The sequence below is a fragment of the Lissotriton helveticus genome, chromosome 9 (genome assembly GCF_964261635.1).
Source record: "Lissotriton helveticus chromosome 9, aLisHel1.1, whole genome shotgun sequence".
NCBI classification, from domain to species: domain Eukaryota; kingdom Metazoa; phylum Chordata; class Amphibia; order Caudata; family Salamandridae; genus Lissotriton; species Lissotriton helveticus.
In genome coordinates, this window is record NC_136070.1 from 687,345,612 (window position 1) to 687,367,583 (window position 21,972).

The 21,972-nt window shown below is 46.2% G+C and overlaps 1 protein-coding gene across 2 annotated transcripts in view; it reads left to right on the forward strand.

Moving 5' to 3' along the window:
• Positions 1–21,972, forward strand: part of CDCA5 (cell division cycle associated 5) — a 92,233-nt gene that overhangs the window by 9,820 nt on the left and 60,441 nt on the right. For both annotated transcript variants that reach the window (XM_078660779.1, XM_078660780.1), the window contains exon 2: positions 12,055–12,125. In XM_078660779.1, coding sequence (XP_078516905.1) covers positions 12,055–12,125 — 71 coding nt within the window. The remainder of the gene's footprint in view (positions 1–12,054; positions 12,126–21,972) is intronic.

Sequence of the window (21,972 nt, forward strand, 5' to 3'; positions counted from 1 at the left end):
TTTAAGATATGTTATGGGGTTAAGGGACCCGCTGCATAGATCTTTGTGTGCTCGGGGAACAAAAATAATAGGATAACTCTGGAAGTTAGTGCACTTGCTGGAGATATGTGTTTTGTCTTGTTCCAGTTATAAATCAAGGTAGCATAGAGGGTTAATATGTTTCCTGCAAAGCGCATTATGTGCCACACAGATGGCAGATTTTTATTCAATGTAAATTAATAAGTGGGATGCTACTTTTAACACAGAGATCCTTTTTAGGTCTCGCCTGTCGATGCGCATGCGCATCGAGCTTGCGAGACTATTGGGGCTTAAACAGTCTTTAACCAACTTGCAAGGAATCGTGGCGATTCCTTGCAGTGCCCGTGAAATTCAAGCTCAATGCGCATGCGCATTGACATTAAAAGCGCGTGCACATGCCCCCAGCCGCCTGCCTTGCATGTCTTTTCCCTCAGCCGCACTCCTCCCACACCCCCGCTCCGCCCCCTCCCCTGTCTGCCGTGTCGCATTTCTTCAGGGCACTTTCTCCACGGCCGCCAGGCCACATCAAAGGCTTCCCCAGCACTGCCCCACCCATCAATCACCATCCCACTGCCACCCCCCTCCCTCTCCATATGGTGCGCTCTGCCTCAGGCCTCTGAGCCGTCCCTACGCTCCCCACCCACCCCCATCCTTCACACCCTTTGTCATTACTTCGGCCCAAGCCTGAGCCATCCCTACGCTCCCCGCCCACCCCCCTCCTTCACACCCTTCGGCACCACTCCGGCCCCGATCCTGAGCCGTCACTTATTCACGGCCGCAGGCCATGACTCGCATGTACTTCCCCGGCTCTGCTCCCCGCCCCGCCTCCTCTCTATCCCTCGCTCTCCTTGTTTTGTTCTCATTCTCGCAAGCTTTTACCAAGTCTCAAGGCCGCACTTTCAAGGCCTGTCTCTTTCACGGCCAATGCTTGTTTACTTCGTCTCCCCCTAACCCCAACACTTCGAGATCGCTGTTATTTTTTATTTTTTATTTAATTAGTCGATTCCCGTGATTTGTGTATTTAAATTAGTAGTTTAGGAGATTAACGTTGAGCCAACGCCTAGGCTCGAACTCTGGTCTCCAAGTCTCTGGTCGGTGAAACTGTTTCAGCACAACAACAGCCACGTCACAACCCACCATTTGGAGCAATGCGCTCCCGCCATGCCCCCCACAGCAGTGCCAAGAGCTTGTTAATTCTTAACTAACTGCGCAAATTGCTCTGTACCACAAACTGCTACCCCCCACGCCTCAACTCTCCACGTCTGCACTTCTACTCTTCCCTACTCTCTAACACTACACCCTCTCACGCAGGCTCTCCACACTTTCACTCGCTTTCCCTGCTCCTTCACCTGTCGGACTCCTCTTCGTCCTCTCACATTTATACCTGTTTAGTCCCATCTTTCCGGCTTTCCCTTCCCATCTCCTCCCTCTGCCTCATCTCCCTGACTTGTCATTCGACGACCCCCTCACACACAGCCCAAGCCTTCCATCCATCGTACTCGCTTGTTTCCTCCCACCTTCCTCACCCTTTAACAATGTCCTACCCTCCAAGGTATCTCCCACATGCTTTACCTCTTACACTCCCCCTAACACACATGCTCTCCCCTCTTCATCGGCTCTTCTCTCCCTGTTACTTCTTCCCTTCCAACACCTTCTCCTCCCTTACCCACTCCTTCTCTCGGCCCCATGCTCCCTTCACACTCTGCCCCCCCCCATCTCTCTCTTTTTTTCTGCCTACGCTGCCTTTACTGCCCCGTCCTCGCCTTTACGAATTTACGCTGTTTACCGTGTGTCTCTTCTTTTACAACTTATTTGAGTGTTTTTTGTGTCTACACTCCAGGCTTTTGGGGTTCTGTTAACCCAGGGGCGTAACGCAGGCACCTGGAGAGGGGCATAATTTGAGCCGGTGGTTACCGGTACGCACATGGGGAAATGCCATTAAAATATAACAGTTACTCCACTGTATGGTCTTAAATGTAAGGTTAGGTGGCTATGGGGGAGAGGAGTCACAAGTGCAGTGAAATAAACTTTCACTTTTAGCTTTCGTGTGGCCGCGCTTGCTAAAGCCTCCTGCCCTACCCCTCTTCCTTATCCCCTCTCCTTTGTGCCTCTTCCCAAGAGCCAGCTGAAACGGGAGGAGATGGACTTGTTTTCGAGGTGCAAATGGGTTTTATTTAAAGGCGGTTCTGTACACTGACTGTCCAGTTGTGCAGTGGTAGAGGTGACATTGTGTACACCGTTGCATCAGCCTTGAAAGTGTGCAGTGTTGAGTGTGCATGTGTTTGTTGCATCCACCACCACCACATCCACCACCACCACATCCACCATCACCACCACATCCACCATCACCACCACATCCACCATCACCACCACATCCACCATCACCACCACATCCACCACATCCACCACCGCATCCACCACATCCACCATCACCACATCCACCGCATCCACCACCACCACATCCACCGCATCCACCACCACCACATCCACCACCACATCCTTCATCACCTCCACCACCACATCCACCATCACCTCCACCATCACCTCCACCATCACCTCCACCACCACCTCCACCATCACCTCCACCATCACCTCCACCACCACATCCACCATCACCTCCACTGCCACATCCACCGCCACATCCACCACCACATCCACCACACCCACCACCACTACATCCACCACCACCACCACCACCGCCACCACCACCACCGCATCCACCACATCCACCATCACCGCATCCACCACCACATCCACCATCACCTCCACATCCACCATGACATCCACCGCCACATCCACCACCACCGCATCCACCACCACCGCATCCACCACCACCGCATCCACCACCACCGCATCCACCACCACCGCATCCACCACCACCGCATCCACCACCACCGCATCCACCACCACCGCATCCACCACCACCGCATCCACCACCACCGCATCCACCACCGCATCCACCACCGCATCCACCACCACATCCACCACCACATCCACCACACCCACCACCACACCCACCACCACTACATCCACCACCACCACCACCCCATCCACCACCACCACCGCATCCACCACCACCACCGCATCCACCACTGCATCCACCACCACCGCATCCACCACCACATCCACCATCACCACCACATCCACCACCACATCCACCATCACCACCACATCCACCACCACCACATCCACCGCCACATCCACCACACCCACCACCACCACATCCACTACACCCACCACCACTACATCCACCACATCCACCACCCCATCCACCACCACCACCCCATCCACCACCACACCACATCCACCGCATCCACCACCACCACCACATCCACCGCATCCACCACCACCACATCCACCATCACCACCACATCCACCTCCACATCCACCTCCACATCCACCATCACCTCGACATCCACCATGACATCCACCGCCACATCCACCACATGCACCACCACCGCATCCACCACATGCACCACCACCACGTCCACCACCGCATCCACCACCACCACATCCACCACCACCGCATCCACCACCACCACATCCACCACCGCATCCACCACCGCATCCACCACCGCATCCACCACCGCATCCACCACCACATCCACCACCACATCCACCACCACATCCACCACCACATCCACCACCACATCCACATCCACCACCACCACCGCATCCACCAACACCGCATCCACCATCACCACCACATCCACCTCCACATCCACCATCACCTCCACATCCACCATGACATCCACCGCCACATCCACCACCACCACATCCACCACATGCACCACCGCATCCACCACCACCACATCCACCGCATCCACCACCACATCCACCACCACCACATGCACCACCACATCCACCACCACCACCACATGCACCACCACCACATGCACCACCGCATCCACCACCGCATCCACCACCACATCCACCACCACATCCACATCCACCACATCCACCACCACCACATCCACCACCACCACATCCACCACCACATCCACCACCACCACATCATCCACCACATCATCCACCACATCCTCCAACACATCCTCCAACACATCCACCACCACTTTCACCACCACCGCATCCACCACATCCACCACATCCACCACCGCATCCACTATCACCTCGACATCCACCATGACATCCACCGCCACATCCACCACATGCACCACCACCGCATCCACCACATGCACCACCACTGCATCCACCACCACATCCACCACACCTACCACATCCACCACCACGTCCACCACCACATCCACCACCGCATCCACCACCACCTCATCCACCACCTCATCCACCACCGCATCCACCACCACACCCACCACACCCACCACCATCATTTCCACCACCACATCCACCATCACCACATCCACCACCACATCCACCACCACCACATCCACCCCCACATCCACCACCAACACCACCGCATCCACCCCCATCACCACCACATCCACCATCACCACCACCACCACATCCACCACCACCATATCCCCCAGATCCACCACCACCACATCTATATGTGTGTGTGTGTGTGTGTGTGTGTGTGTGTGTGTGTGTGTGTGTATGTCGCTCTGTGTGTGTGGAGGTGCAAATGCAAGGTTCTTGGATTTTCGTCACAATAAAATACACTGAACATAATCTTCACAAAAGATATTTACAAACGTTTAAGCTATTGCCATTATAAATTACAATACATTTTATTTAAGTAATAATTATTCACAAAATTAAAAGCCATTGTTATTTGTAATATCAATACATCTAAGTCACGTAAATCCAACACACATTGCATTACAAATGCTATAGGTGTCACATTTGCGAAAGTTAAAACTATTGACATTGTAACTGACAAAGCTATTAATTTTGCTATTTTCAAAACCAACACATAAATAAAAAAAGTCGAACTTTCCTAATGCGAGACCTATTGCATTTCCAATGCTTGTTTTGCTTGCAGTTCATAAATTGTAATCCTTCTAATATACCACAGTAAGCTATGAAGGACATTTGACTCCTACACCTTGCATCCCTCTCTGTCTTACATAAAACATCCTGTACATTGATTTACACACACACACACACGATTTATTGTCAGTGTGTATGTGTGATGTAAAGAGCTCCGACACCTTAGATTGGGATGAGTAGCTCTATTAGAAAAAAATAAACAAGATGGTGTTTTTTACATTGGTATTTGTGTAAATACTTGGACAGCCAAACATATCTTTCTTATGTAACGCATCTTGTACATTGATTGGGGCACATGTGATTTATTGTCCGTGTATTGTGTAAAGTAAAGTGCTCCAGCAGGCTAGATTGGGATGAGTAGCGCTATAAAAAAATAGTATTTAAATTATTTGTTTGAGTACTGGGACAGCCCAAAACATATGACATACTTTCAGTGCATGCATATGTCTTACATACAGGGACTAAACAAAGTCAAAGCGTGCTTCTCTTAGGTACCTGTGAAATAATAGCTAGCCGTGAGCCTTTGTATCCCCTACATTGCATTTGCAGCAGTGTATGAATTTCCTGATAGCGCCCAAATAGGATACTCATTCAAAAAAAGGTCTGATTGCCCCTTACATTTGGTCTTTATTTTGGGCTCCGCTGGAATTTAAAATGAGAAAGCTCCCTCTCCTGCACGTTGCTGTTCTGAATAAAAGCAGCCAATGTCTAGGAGCTGCTGAATATGTCCCGGTGTCTGAAAATTACACTTTGGGAACTTAAAGATTTTGCCTGCATGCCATTTGGTTTAGCGACCCATTTCCAAAGGGTGATATTGAAGGTTTTAAAGGAAATACCAAGAGTATGAGTATTTCAAGACGATATTTTGGTGTCCGAGAAAGACCTGTCTGAGCACAATCTCATATTGTTTATGATCTGGGGGAAAGATGTGTGGTGATCTGGTTCTTATGTCATGGGAGTCAGAGTTTAGAACCTTCCAATGTCACAACCAATGGAACGTTCGGTAGGTAATCAAAGGAAGATTCTGGGTTTGCCAGTTGCTGATGAGGGAAGCTATATTTAGGTTGGTGGTTCCTGTACTCCTGAGATTAAAGAATACATCCAATTGACCTCTTCCTGGAGTCTGGCTGGTTGATTGGGGGGTACCATCTTAATGGGATTACTGCATTTTCTGACAACACCCCAACCTCCCGCACACCATGTAAGCAACATGATTCGTTCTGTCACAGTTCAAGCACGTTCCATCCTCTGCTGCAGAGTGAGGTTCAGCAGATCAGGATCTGCAGCTTTCTTTCTCGGTGACATACATTTCATGCTGTGGTGCCTTCAATTGATCTTGATGTGATAAGGCCCCTCCAGTTCTTATAGAGAGTTTGGCATAAGCTGATTCCTACAGATCGGTGGTGTAGGATCTTCTAAGTTTAGATTCGCCAGGCTGTCTGCGTATCAGGCAAAGTAGAACTGATGAACAACACCCCTGTTAGTTCTGCATTCTAACGTCTTTGTTAGGGCTGGTTTCTGTGCTTGCAAGTTCCTTTAGTCTGACGTTGAAGCAGTCAATTAAGTCCTTTTTATTGTCTGACGTAATAGCGCTGTTGTCGCCAGACAATTATGTGAGAGTCCCCAGGAAAGGGTCTTTGGCTTCGTCCCTATGTTGGGAGACAGGAGTATATGTTTTGATTCAGCAGAAGCGTGCTTCCACAAAAAAAATGCTTGCTCTCCTCACAGCTCTGGTAATTTTATTTATTTAGCTACTTGACCGTAAACTTTGAGGGGCACACGCATGCTCATTGTAATGCTATTAAAGTGTTGTGGATAACTAGATGATTTATGGCATTTTTCTCTGGCAGCAGCACAGGTGGGAGGAGGGCAATCACAAATGTACATGGATTTTTTGGTCTGGCCTGGCAGTGCATGCATAAGAAGACCTATTGGCATTGCCTCTGCTTGTTTGAATTGCTTAAAGTCTTCAAACAGTGAGTATTAAAATGAGCATCTAAAACCGTAATGGTTCTATTTTAGTTGTTTTCACCTCCAGTATCAGGGAGATTTAAAAAAAAAAGCTTGAACATTTCTTCTCAGGCTTAGTGTAGGATTAAGGATAGTTTACTTTAATTTTGTTTTTTTGTTAATGACTAAAGTATTTGTTGAGCTATTCATAAGCATCACTGAAGTGGAACCAAGGTGATTGTGTCACTCGCTCAAAGGTAGCTAAGGTTTGACTCTGGCTACCACATGGTGAGTAGGAGTTCTGGGGAGGCCCTTCACCCATCTACCTGAGGTGCTGCTGGGGTGTTGGTGTTGTCAGGCTGTTATCCTCCTTGATCAAGTAGATCATGGCAGGCCTTAGGCGAGCACTTAGACCTAAGTGAGCACTCTTGATTGGGAGATAGCAGCACCTGTGTCTTGTAGATATCCTTGATGAGCCCAGATTATCGCTGGGATCTAGCACCTTCTTGCGTCTTTTTAAAAAAAAAAAAATGGTAGTACTGTATACACCTTTAGTAATAAGAGGAGAAGCACCATTTCATGTACTTTTTTTTTTTCCTCTCCCCTTTCTTTGTCCATATTCTGCGTCATATGTGTGGTCTCTTGTACACATGTTTCTGTTTCTCTTGAAAATTCCCTTCTATGTCCAATCCTATGAACTACAGTTTCAAAAAGCAAGAGAGCCTGTTATTGGCAATACCCTTCTGTGCTGTGCCATTGATTAACATGAGCCGTCATCGAGTAGAGGGTGAAGGAGTGAGGACAATGCCTGGCTGCGTCTACCGCTATGGCAGCAGAAGCTCTCACATAACCTACCTGATGCAAGACGATGGACGTGTCCCCTCCAGTTGGACCTTCCTCATTACCAGTGTAGTGTGGCAGCTAGCCCTGGGAGGTGTAACGCAGCATTGCATTCCAGCTTGATCCACACAGAACCTTAGTTGGTGGCTAACTAGGCACTGAGATAATGTGCTGTGTTTGCTTCTATTTGCCCTTTATGTAGCGCCTTCCTGTCAGGGTGAGGGGAATGCGTGATGGCACTGCGTCAGTGCCGGGTGGCTTGCTACAAGGACCAGCATGGCGATCAATATTGGCAAGGAGTGATGCAGTGAATGGATATGACAGCTGTCAAGCTTGCATATTGATTGTGACATTTCCATGTTTTAGATGTAGATGTGTAATATGTGTGTCTTTTGTGTGATACTTTGACATTTTACCATGTCAGCAGTCCTAGTGACCTTGATTACACCCAGCCAATTTTATCTGCGTATAGTATTCCCACCGGCATCGCTAGATGTTCTGCACATCATTTAATTTTGTACTAGTGTGGCCTGGGCTGTGTACATAATTGTGAGGATGTGGATTATTATATGGAGTGGTTGTGCAGCCTCTGTGCAATAATGTCATAATTCAGTATAAGGTCGTGTTAGGTTGTTTGTAAAACCTTACCCCAGTCCTGGGTAGCTGTGGCACAGAGCAGTCAGACTTTATCAAAGAAACAAGTGTAAAGTAATTAGAAGTCACGAAACGGTAAACAAAAAAAAACACTACACAAGAAAAACCCAACACCAATTCATAGAAATAGAATATATTTTTGTCTTTACATTGACACCTCAACAACTGAAATCTACCGGCAGTATCCACTAGGGATATGATTCTTAAAAGAAACAATAAGTCCCTGCTTTTTCATTCAGTGCAAAAAATCATGGTCACCAACAGCAATATCTGTTGGGGTTAGCTATGACAAGCAACTTGAAAACAGCTATCTAGCACTGTAGGACAGGCCAAATCCGAGGTGGGGCTAGTAGCAGGGACGAAACTGGCCAAGTGGGACAGCTACCTGCCCCTTTTAGCAGTCTCCAGTCCAGTTAAGAATCTTTAGAAAGGGCCACTATTTAAGTCAGTGGAAGTAGTCCTGATGCAAGGGATAAAGATGCCAATGATGCTTTGAATGAATGCTGATCTGGTGCAGGGGGTTCTTCCTGTGGTCCTCAAGCTTGGGGTGGCAACTTTGGTCTCAGTGGTTGATCTACCATAGTGTCTGGGTAAGCTCAGCATAGGACTGTTTGCCACCTGTCTTCTGTTCTCGGGTAACAGCAATCCCAGCAGTTTCCTTTAGTTGGCAATAACTTTCTTGCAGGGTGCCCAGAAGGCACTCCGACAGCCTTCCAGGTCTAACAAATTTGGGGGCATCTCGTGAAGGTCAGGATTAGGTCTCTCATGCTGTACCTCGGCAGCCAGCAGTAGCTAGAGTTCCTGGCACCGGGCTCTCAAGGGTGCAGCCTTCCCACAATTTGTTGCCCTGAGTCAGCCAACTGAATCTCAGAGTCCCTTCTTCTGCCTGGCACCCATGGGCAACTTTCCCACGAGTGAGGCACTGGTGCAACCTCCCTTTGCTGGGTGCAAGGAACAGCAGGACAGTTCTTCTTTAGTCTTCTTTCCAAGTCATTGGTGATATGAGTTTTGGGTGGCAGGGGTGCCACTTTTATGCCGGCTATGAACTAAAAGGGTAGATGCAACTGAATAGCCAGGTTGCCTGATGACTTCCTGTGAAGTGTCATCTAGCTATCCGAGAAAACACTATTCTGCCCTCATGGCCAAACCCTTCTCTTGGTGTGTGGAACTCCCTAGTCCAGCCATGGGTGTGGCTATGTGCTGGCTACATTGCCCTTGGGGAATCGGGTTCGATAACGGGTTTCCTCTCTTCTGTGATGCCAGGTTGCCTGCCTAAACAAAGGAGCAGCCCTTTCCTAGTGTGACTAGCATTTTCCCCTCAAAGGCGGCGTCACCTTTGAAACTCGCTGCCCGAACTCACACCCACTATGGGCATCCTGCCAAGAGGAGGTCATAACTCCTTCCTTCGGTAAATCCTTTGTTCCTCTTCCTCAGAGTCGTCTCACATCTGCACAGGAGTGCAGCAAGCTGTCTTGAGGACAGCAACAGTTTGGATCAGAAACGGCTACTTGAAAACTCAGATAAAAAAGTTGCAACTTTCCAAAGCTGCCATTTAATTTTTTTTATTTTTTTTTATTGCAGGCAATAGTTTAACCAGATCTGGAAAACACAAGTACATCCCACTGCTCTTCATGCTTAAGCTGAAAATGCAGTTTATCGTTTTGAATAAAAAGTTTCCTAGCTATCATAGCGGGAAGTTTCAATTCTTTTAAGGACTCAGAGGCGAGGATTATGCTCTTCTTTCTTGATTTATTTGAATAGCGGCCACCATAACAGTGTCACCAACAAGAGGAAACTTCATTTCCCATAACCCCAAGGGAACAATGAATTTCCAAATAAACTAGTTCATATCTAAACATGTGCTGGCAGCCTCTGTAAAAGGTGTTATCCCTCTTCTATCGCCCTCTTTCTTCCTGCAATCCAGTCGACCGTGGAAGATTCTTACTCTTGCTTGGAGGTCCAGGTCCTGTAATTTAGAGAGCACTTGTTTATGCTGGAAAGTATTGCACCCAGCTATAACCGTATAAGCCAACGGTAAAGAAATCATGAACGCTTGCAACATGGTGAATCATCCTGTAACAATGACACCAAATTGAAAATACCAGCCTTACTTACATCAATAAGCTGATCCAATCATCTGGGAGGGTCATGATTCATGAGAGGATGGGCTAATGCTAGTCTCAAAGTCCTTACTACAATTGAAACTTTCCGTTACGATAGCTGGATTTTTTTTATTCTATGGCAGGATTATGCTAGTTTAAAGCTTCTGCACCACCATAGCAGCATTGGAGGAGGTTGAATTCAAGGACCAATCTGCTGCATTCAGAATATTCTCCAAGCAGGTTCCCAAAGCAAAGGCTTTTGAGGCCATTGTGCCTTGAGCGGAGGGTAGTCCGTAATTCTTGGTATCCACTCCAGCTTCCTGCATTATCCACCCCACCCATCTTGCGATGCTTGGTGATGAGACTGCTCGTAAAGGTCTCTTCAAAGCGATCAACAGGTGCTTCTCACTGTGAGGATGTGACTCTGCCGTCATAGTGTCATAGGCCTTGATGCATCTTACAAAGCACAACTTGGGTGACTAAGGAAAAGCAGGATATGAAATCACACGGAAATTACATTTAGTCTGTCAAGCAACATGAAAGTGACCCCTTCTGGAGTAAATGATCTTTCTGTAATGTCCATGGCTGTAACATCAGGCACACTCCTGCAGGAGATCAGGCACAACAGAGTGGCCAGTTTGGCTTCAAACTGTTTCCGGTAGATGTACCTATTACTTGGACATGAAGACGAGATCCAAAACCTTATTAACATCACAAAAGACCAATTACCTGGGCTCCGGAGGAAGGGATAATCTAATGCAGCATAGGCGCTTTTTGACCAGTGGATGTTCTCAGATTGGTAGTACCGCCATTATGGCATGGCCTGCGGAAATCAGCAATCAAAACATATTGACTGATCTGTAAGCTGTTTCACCGAGCCCTTCCTCCTTACCCCTATGAGTGTGTTCATCAGGTCTGGTGGTTCGGTTTTGGTTTGAAAGTCAATTGCTTACTGTCAAATTTAGCTTTGCCTAGTGAACATGTATGTATGTATGTATGTAGGCCTGTGTACTTTTGAGTCTCTTACCTTTTGTCTTCGTCAATATCTCATTATGCCTGTTTGTTGGGCCCATCTTGGTTTTCATTTGGTCTGCCCATGCTGTTCAAGAACTTTGTACGTTTTTTTTCACATTGGTTCTTGATAGGCAAGTAAATATCACCAGACCGTATTCTAATGTGAACCATATTTAGGTGCGAGGGAAAACTTAACAGGTTGAAATGCTAAAGAAACAGAGGTATTAGCAAGGAAGCCTGAACTTGTATGCTTTCCGGAAGGGGACTAGTGTGTGCTTTTCTCTCAGTTGAAGCAGGGATTGTTGGAATGTTCTTTAAACAAAGAGATTGACATGATTCGCCATAAACACTGTGCCAGGGTTCATCGCGAAGCATCTAATTCCTGGGTCATAACCAAATCAGACAACTTGAATTTTATGTAATCTGCTGGTCTAATTGTAAGCTCTAATAGCCACGGCAGCATATATGAGCTCTACACAAACCCACTGCATTTTGTTCTGTTTCCTAGGTGTGGATTCTCCCCTCAAGAGAAGATCTGAACGCAAATCTGGTAGTGAGAATCAAATCCTCGATATCCCAGTGAGTAAAATACTCTTTTCCTGCTACAACTGGGCATCAATCCATTAGTTATATGCTAATCTGTATGTATGAGTGATGAGGGTTACGTGATTCTTAGAGTTCAAGCAGTGTTTGGCTATGTTCTTAGCTAAATGAATTGGTCTGGAAGAAAATTATTTCCCAGCACATCTGCTGTGTTAGTTTCTCTTCCTGGGTGTTGGGCAGTCTACATTAGCTCTGCACATCTAGAGAGTGGTCAGGGCTGGTCAAGGCATCATATTTGCTTTTAGTCCTCTGGGAGCAGACACCTTGATTAATGGCTTTTTATGAAGTATTAAATACTGCACTTCCTCAAATTGCTATAAATTTCAACTAATACGGTTCACATTTTTATTGTACTCCATTGACCGCTGTCAAAAGGGTGGAAATCTGAGTCTGCCTTTCTGAAATGTGAATATATGACCTTCAGATCACAGTATGGGTCACCTGCAAGTGTTAACCTAACTGAGCCATCATCCCTGCTGTAATTCAGTACTAGTCTCCGCAAAAGGGAAGGTATTGCTGAAGGAATCTAGGCTTTCCCAAGTAACAAGACATTGAATCCGGAACCTCTTGAAGAAACTAGAACATTTCTATTCCAAAATCCTTTGGTAAAGTTACTCTAGTAGGGTACTAACTGATTCTTGATCTTGTGCACCTGAAGCAATATGTAAAGAGAATTAAGTTGAAGACATTGTACTGCATTATTTCTCTTAGATACTTGTAGTACTGCTTGATCTGATTTAGGCTTTATTTCACATTCTCATTGCACCATGGTTTCAGAAGTCATTAGGTTGACACTTCACCAGCATTTACAATTCAATATGGTATCCACAGCCTGCATCAAATTAATTATTCCTATCATTATTAAAAAGGTAGTTGATGCTTTACATTCTGTGATCACGTATGAATGTGTGGGTGGAATAATGAGGAAGGGAAGATGGGTGTGGATTTTTATAAAATATTAACTTGTCCTAGGGAAGATGTACTGCAGAAATGTACTTGCCCTGTTTTTTTTTTTTTAAAAAGCCACTTGTACCTTTTTGGGGTCATACAGCAAGGTGACAAATTGTGGCAGTTTTCTGGCAAAACTCTGATAATTGCCTGATTATGTTTGGGCTCTTACCAGAGTTTGGATTCTTACTAGGCCCTGATTTTGCCACCATCTGCAAATTTACTTAGTGGAGCTGGAAGTCGTTTGGAAGCGTTGCCATAATTTACATCTGTGCACACCCACAAGCATTCAGGCATATTCATTTTCTTGAATCTCTTCCTACCCTGGAAAACGTTGGAAATTTAAAACTGTTCAGTGCAAGAGTAAAACCTTTTACAGGGCGGGGGGAAGGTAGGTGTAGGGAAAGAAAATTTGCAATCTCTGCAGATTATGACATCACTAAATAGATACTTGTATATTTGCCTATTTGAAAATGGAATCCACAAAAGTTTTAGAAGTACAATTTTCAGGCCTGCTTTTTTATACTCCAGTGAATTCCTGAAAGTTGTAAGTCTGCACCAAGGCTAGGACTTGTACCCTTAGGTGCACTTTTTGTTGTTTTCTTTTTGAAGCTTCAGACCCCTAATTATTTTTAAGTTGCCCATGGATGATGGTTTTAGACCAACTATCGATTTATTCTTGTATATGCATTAAACATGTTTTAAGAAATGATGCCTCAGATATTGTACGTAAAGTTGCAAATTTTTCTGTGTACATTTTATTGTGAAAGCAAAAAATTATTAGTCAATCTTACTTTCATGCTATTCTATGTGTATTTTGCATATAATTAGGGCGCATTGTGTAGGCATTATAAAGAGCCTCAATTGTTACATTTGGCAACCAAGGACCTGTTGTACTGGAACCACTGTCTGTAATGTTCGTTGAGCTCATAGCCTACTGCATTTTCTTAGAGTTTGCATTAATACTAAAGGCTTTAATGTTAACGATCATATAGAAATGTGAGCAACTTTCTATGGATGAATTCAAATATTTCCTTTCTTGGCACACAATCTTCACTATAGTAGTGTAAACTGGCATTTGAGGAATTGGTGCTGCAGGGCTTAGGGCTTACTCGTCCAGTGGGTAAAAAAAATGTCAACTTGTTGCCCTTGTCCTCACCAATATGTCCTGGATTTTGGATCATAGGGAGGTTGATGGGCATGTTTTGGAACATGTACTGAGGGAGTATAACATTCCTGGAAGGTGTTGAATGTTCTAAGACTTTGTGTTAGAATGAGAAGATAGCTTTTCAATACTTGTTGAATTTGCTTATTTCTATTTTTTTTAATATCAAAGATGGAAAAGTGTGTAGATGTGGTACGAGTGGAATGTGGGCATAAGTAAAAGTGTGTGAGCTGCGAGTGTGGAATGCAGAATGTGTATGGTAGGTAGCCTAAAATGGTGTAGGTGAAAGGAAGAGGCATGGAACGAGGAAGGGAAAAGGTGAGGGGGGTGGTTGACCAAGGTAAACATTTTAGGGTTCTGCATTGTATATGCTTCTGAATTTAGTTATTGGATGAGAAATTAAACATTTTTCCATATGACTTTGCAACCACGGTCCGCTTTCAATTCTCACACAACTCTTTTCTCTAATTCTGCATGATCTAATGAAGATCATGAGAAATTAGGACTGAGGTCATTATACCAGCATTGTGCCAAGAATGTCAATTTGAAAGCAAGACCGGAATTTTAGGTATCCTTAGCTGGACCAAAAATGACATTTGCTTCAATTTAAGAAATCCGTAACTAATTATTTTTCTTCTGGTTTCCCTTGTTTGTCTTCGATGAATTTTAGATGAAACGTATTGGCTGTCACTGTCACCGCTCCTGGCTTATTCCTACGGCGACTGTCAAATGTTATCAGTCTGGTTTCTAAGGGGATCTTCTACACCCTGGGTACTCGCTAGCATTTTCCCAGGGGCCATAAAGTATGGTCTGTGGCGAGACTTAGGGTTGCACAGCAGGGTGGCGGTCAGCTATATGGGTTTTGTACGGTGCACTCTTGTAAAATGTCTTTTAATAAATCACGGTGTTTCTAGAGTTAAGTTGTGCAGAACGCCTTAGTTACTTTCATTCTGAATGTTAGTGCTGAGTCAAGTAAACAGCAGACCAGTGCTGCTGTTCGCAAGGGGCTGCACGGAAAGGTCAGGAGGGCCGCAAGCAACCCCTGGGACATACTTTGAGTATCACTGATATAAAACATTAACCCAAGCCTTAGCCTCTGAGATCTGTGCAGTAGAGCTGGCTTCTCAACCTCCACCCCCGTTTCACCACAAGTGATGATGTTGGATCCTGAGGTAAATGTTTTAAGGTTGGTATATTTAGACTGCTTTGCAGAAAGCTAATCTGTACACTGGGACAGTGAATGCTGTGTGGTAGTTGACTGCATACTGGAATCCATTTCAATTTCCAGTACTCAAGTGGTACATAAGATGGTCAGTTGGAGCAAGCCTGCCAGACAATAGATGAAGGTTGCAGGGCTTTTCCAGCCATTCTTGAGATTTTTATAGTACATTCAACCTCCGATTCCAAGGAGGGGAGGGTTGGAGATAGTGAAGTCCTTTTAAGGTTCTTGCAAGTTCTGCCCCAGTTAGTTAAGTGGGGCATCCTCACCCTCATTTGCCCCCTTAATTTGGGTTAACTTAACAGTAGACTCCCATCTCCGCCTATCTTCTGTGACTTCTTGGCAGTAGAATCCGTGGTTTCACAACTGGAAACAGTGAAACACTTTCCTTTGTCAGTGTTTAGTTCTCGGACTGTCAACTTCCCTTTGCCAGTTTTGGGAACAGTAACCTGGAAGCTATGCAGCCTTCTATTAGAAGAGCTGGATTGTGGAAAGGAGGTGACAGACTGCTGAAGAGGGGCACAGCAGGTAGCTTGCACTAGGAAATAAGTAACTCACCTCATGAGGCTTGGTGTTAAAGATCATCAGTCACCATAAGTGATGGTGACTTTGGTCTTGAGGGGATCCTCTGTGATGATTCGGTTTGAGCTCCTCTTTGTTTGGGGTGGGAGTTTTTGACCTGGACCCCAGAGAGCGCTTCTGCACCAGAGACTCACTTGACCGAGCTGCATACAGTGAATAGGTCACGTCCCTTGCACCAGCATCTTATTTCTCCACCCTCGTCCACTGGAAGTTTTCATGTTGGTGGAAGCAAAAGTTGCTTGGGACAGGGTCAGCACAGTCCTGTTATAGGTGTGCACCACTTCGGCCGGGCTCCCCCCCAGACCAACCTTGCATGAAAGCTAAACAACTGTCAAGTGAGGTGCAGTGCTAAGGTGCAACACTGAAGGGAACTACTGTTTTTGAAGCCTTTACTCTCCAGAAAATGATCATCCTCCTTAGGAAGGGTAGACTGGAAACGTTAAAAAAAAAGAGGCTGTCCTCTTTATTCACTGCTAGGGCACATGTCTAGGTTTGCACTCCTGGTCGCTGGTTAAACAGCATCAGCCTCTCACACAAGTATTTTTAACTTTGCCTTCTGACTTTGTGTTCATTATTGTGTTGAGTGGAGAAATGAAGTACTTTTCCTCTTGCATAAAAGTGCTAGTTGAACAGTGATTTTTATTAATCCTGGTCTACTGAGTTTGAGGCTCTACCTTAAAAACGCAACGCTGAGTAAACCTTAACCTGCTTGAATTCATTACCCTGAAGGTCAAGAGATATAGGTGTGTACCAGGTGCACAGGTGTGAGCTCCGGAGTAAGATAAAGCACCAGGGTGAAACTGGTAAAAGACTGTCAAAATCTGAGCCAGTTCACTCCAGTCTTCTCCGGGACTTCTGAAAAGTTCCCTTAGTGAAAGTCTCAACAAGTTTATATAGAGAATTTGACTGTGTAATGAGAGTACATTTACGCAGGGCCAGTGGGTGTGTGCATTTCTTGTGCCAGCGAGTGTCTGATGTCACTATAGAGTAGGGCTGGATAGACAGTGTGTCCAGTGGAGAGACAAGAGTAAGAGTGAGGTTTCATAGTTACAACCAGAGAGAGTATCAGACCAGATATGATCTGTTTTCAATTCACCTGAAGATGCCACTGTGCAATAGCCCACAGTTTAGCGCTTACATTTGGGTTTACTTGGTCCCACTCTGCACCCTTATCCTAAAGAATCCTAGGCTCCTGAAATCATTTCACTGATTGGTTGAGCCATATCACTACCTTCAGTGTAAAGCTGTACATTGAAAGATGGACCTTGTGATAAATGGTAGTCTGGTGAATCACCAGGATCCCACGTAAACGGGCGAGCGGTCTAGTGCTCGGCCCTTCCCGCCCCAGCAATTATAAAATGGGCCCCCCCTACAGGGAGCGCAGCGGACCGGCGCAGCGGGCGCACCGAAGGCAAGCCCGTCTGCGCCCGTCCACGCCAGGCCGGGCCCAGGTGCCCGGGATGCTGGCCAATTCCTCTCTTACTCAGATAACACCCTCAGACAGTTACAAACTACGCATCTGCCGCTCTCCCCTGGTGCAGTAAGGTGGATCAATGCTGCTGGCATTGCTCGTAGGGCATCCAGCAATCCGGAGGGCAGCAAGCACGGTACGGGGTCCGCAAGGAGGGTGACACCTGTTCGCGTGATGTATCTGAACACCCGCTCTCTGGTAAAACACCACCTAGACATCTTCATCCTCCTTACCACTGAAAAACCTGACATATTGCTAATCACAGAGACCTGGCTAACGACTGATTCCTACCCTGACATTCTTGCAGCCCTTCCCTCAGATTATTACATCCTCCATGTCGACCGTCCCCCAGGCCGTACTGGGGGCGGGGTGGCAGCCATCATACGTAAACAACTTAAATTCATCTCCTCTGCCTCCCTTCTCCTCCCAGAGGTGGATAATCTTGTCATCAGTCTAGAAACAGAGGTTGTGGCCCTTACATTTAAACTTCTATATCGGCCCCCTCACCCTATGCCCTCGTTTCCTATCTCCTTGACAGAACAGTTGGCTAATTTAATGATACACCACGCCAGAATAGCTCTCTTCGGAGATTTTAATTATTGGTTCAATGATGAGAAAGCTGGCCCTCATGCAACCGAATTGTTTGATGCTCTAACCAGCCTCAATCTTACCCAACAAATCTCTGTGCCTACTCATATTAATGGTCACACCCTTGACCACATCTGGACTCACGAGCTAGAACTATCCTGCCCAGTTGTCTCCCCCTGTGTCTGGTCCGATCACCATCTAATCGACACCACTATCACTGTCAGTGGCAGGGTCAAGGCCCCTATCCTGGCAGGAGGGTCATCACGTAAATGGAGTTCTTACGACTCCCAAGCCTTTCTTGCTGCCCTGGCCAAGTCTCGGCCTACCACTGACATCGACACCAATGTCGAGACGATGGAAGGGGACATCTACAACTGGTTAAAGGTGGCCAGTGATCAGTTTGCCCCTCTTACCAAATTCCCACGCACCAGACACAGTAATTCCCATAGATGGTTTTCTAGCGCCCTCAAAGAACAGAAATTGAAGGTGCGTCAATTAGAACGGATTTGGAGACGCAATTACTCTGATTCTGACAGACTGCTCTTCATGGCGGCTCGTAAAGACTATAAAGGCGCGATCTCCCTGGCCAAATCCTCACACATCTCTGACAATTTCTGCAGCTGACAACAAATCTAAAGAAATCTTTAAAATCATAAATGAGCTCACTACGGACGACCGAATCCTCCCCACTCAGGTCCCATCCCAAGAGACATGTGATGCCCTGAACTCATTTTCATCGAAAAAATTGTTAATATTAAGAATTCCATTCCTCCTTTTACTCCGGTAGGGCTATTAGACACTTCGCCCATCAATCAGTTGTCCCTCAATCAGTTCCCTATTCTTAATCCCAACTCCCTGGCTGAGTTTGCGACCCGTGTTAAATCAGGGTCCCCCAATGATTGCTGCCCCCCCTCTGTCCTTCGGGACGTCTGCCTCACTTTACCGGAGTGCATACTGCCCCTACTGAATGCCTCTCTCAACACCGGCACGGTCCCCAGTTGCTTCAAAAAGGCCACCTTAGTGCCCCTGCTGAAGAAACCAGGGGCGGATCCTGTTGATCCCTCCAACTATCGCCCCATCTCCCTCTTGCCCTACCTGTCCAAGCTCCTCGAGGCTCACGTTACTCGCTGCCTCTCAAATTTTATTGAGAGCTCCGGCTATCTTGAACCTAATCAAGCCGGCTTTAGGCCGGCCCATTCCACCGAGGCTGTCATCCTGGCAGTATTGGATGCCTTGAGGGAGAACGCCGATAAAGGCTCACCTCAGGCCCTGGTGTTACTGGACTTGTCGGCTGCTTTCGACACGGTGGACCATAACATTCTTCTCCACCGTGTCGGACAGGCCGGCATCCTGGGACCTGCCCTCAATTGGATTGAGTCTTTCCTCACCGGTAGAGCACAAGCCGTTCGTTTGGGCTCTTTTACGGCAGCTATGGTACCCACGACTTGCGGAGTCCCTCAAGGCTCCTCTCTCTCCCCCCTTCTATTTAATCTATACCTCCGGCCATTGATCCACGCGCTCAAGAGGTGGGATATCACAGTGTTTAACTACGCTGATGATTTGCAAATCATTTTCCCTCTCGACTCCCCTGATGCCGCAAAAATGTTTCAAGCAGTGATGACTCGTATTCAGCTGTGGATGAACCATAACCAATTGAAATTAAATCCGGGGAAAACGGAGCTCATCCTTCTGGGAAATAGCCCAGCATACTGGGGCCCTCAATTCTGGCCAAAGGAGTTGGGCTCTCCCCCTACCCCGGCAAGTGTGGTAAAGAGCTTGGGGGTCATCATCGACGCGGAGCTCTCCCTCAAGGCTCAAGTAGGGGCTGTGATCTCCTCCAGCATGTTTCAACTGCGTAAAATCCGCAAAATAGCCCATCTACTACCACATGCGGCACTAGTCCAGGTGGTGATCTCTCTCGTACTATCCCGCATTGACTTCTCGAACTCCCTATACTTTGGACTCCCTCAGTCATTGCTTCGCCGCCTCCAAATTGTACAAAACCAGGCTGCCAGACTCATCTATAAAACTCCAAAGTGGCAATCAGCGAAACCATTACTGCGTAAATTACACTGGTTGCCAGTTGAGCAAAGGGCGGCCTTTAAGATTGGCTGCATGACTTTTAAGGCTCTTTACTGCACTAGTCCTGCCTTCCTGAAAACACTGATCACGCAGTACCGTCCGGTACGCAACCTCCGTTCGTCTCATCTTCACCTGCTGGTCGTCCCCACAGTAAAGCTCAAAAAGTTTGGTGGTCGTAGGTTTGCCCACCTGGCCCCCAAATTATGGAACCCTTGCCCCATGTCAGTTAAATCAAGCTGTTCCTTATTGAATTTCAGGAAACTTCTGAAAACCCGGCTCTTCACTTTAACTGGTTAATCCGCCTCCTGTAATCCCAGCACTCTCTCTTTTAGCGCCAGGAAACTTATGGTGTCAGTGCGCTTTACAAATTTCATTTAAGATAAGATAAGATGTGGTAAAGATGTGATCCTCTCAAATTGACAGGACAAATCAGTGTTGGTATGTCTGTGAGGAAGCTCCATTTAGGCAGAGTAACACTACCTGGAGAGTCAGGAAATGTGTTGGTTTCAGATAAATGATGCAGACTGAGAAAAACTTGTTTTGTTCAGTTGAGAATTCATGCGTATCCGTGGGAATGGATAGGAAGTAGGTTAGAAGACATTCTGACCCCAATAGTGCCAGGGTAGTTAATTTATGGAAGTGATGTGCAGACCCATGGTTGAAATCGCCTTTCTGGTGATCATGTTTACATAATGCATATCCAAAATGAGTTCTCAGTTTCTAGCAGGCAACAGGTCAGAACCATTTTGCTTTTCCTCTTGAAGATTGTCAAACATTAGGTCTGTCAGGAAATGTTGTTAAAGTACCAGTTGTGGCCAAAGAGCAGAAGAAGAGCAGAAGAACGTGTGAGGTATAGCTGAACAAAGTAATGCCAGCAAATGGGTCCAAGGCAATGTGCTGGGATAAAAATGGTGGACACTTGTCAGAGTTGCCAATGTCAGAATACTGCTGTTTTCCTAAATATAAGTTAGTGCCAAGTTATTTTATAATGGGATTATACCTGTGCCAGGACATTTTATTTATATAATTTCTTGAAATATGTGCGCACTGTTGACAAAACAATATGGCGTACTCTAAGAATTTTAGCATATGTTTTGTGTATTACATTAATTTAGGAGAAAGCCAGCTTCATTAGGATACTAGTGTCCGATAGTTACAATGCTCAAAAATGTTCCGGAGGAGCGTGCTGCCCATGCATGGAAAGTATTTTGGCGCCTTCTCTGGGATGTAAAGCAGTACATTAATGCAATTGCAAATCTGTTCTATGTGAGAAGTTGGCCTGGTATATGCTGACCACTAAGTAAAGTGGGCACCTTGTACCAGTCCAAACAAACCTTATTGATGATTAAGTTAAAGACAACCTTTATTGAAAGCTATCCTAGTGGTAGCTATGGAGAGCAACCTTGAGGCTAAGTCTCAAAGAAATGTAAAGCAGCTTGTTTTACCAGGCTATAACTTCCTGAATGACCAAATGAAAGAACCACACAAGGTATATATAAAATATATGTATTTATTACTAAACACTCTCTACTAACCTCTTTATGAGATTAGAGAACAAGGCACACAATATTACAGTACTAGAACAGCAGTAAATAGCACAATACACAGCGGGCTCCAGGGGGAGACCGAACCATATGCTAAGAAAGTGGTATACCAACCATGACTTGACTCGACACAGTGCCCAGAGCATGTAGAATCGCTGGGACCCCAAGGAACCACCCAAGGTAGTGACACAGGGGACCTGTGCAGTGTGAGAACACAGCCGTGA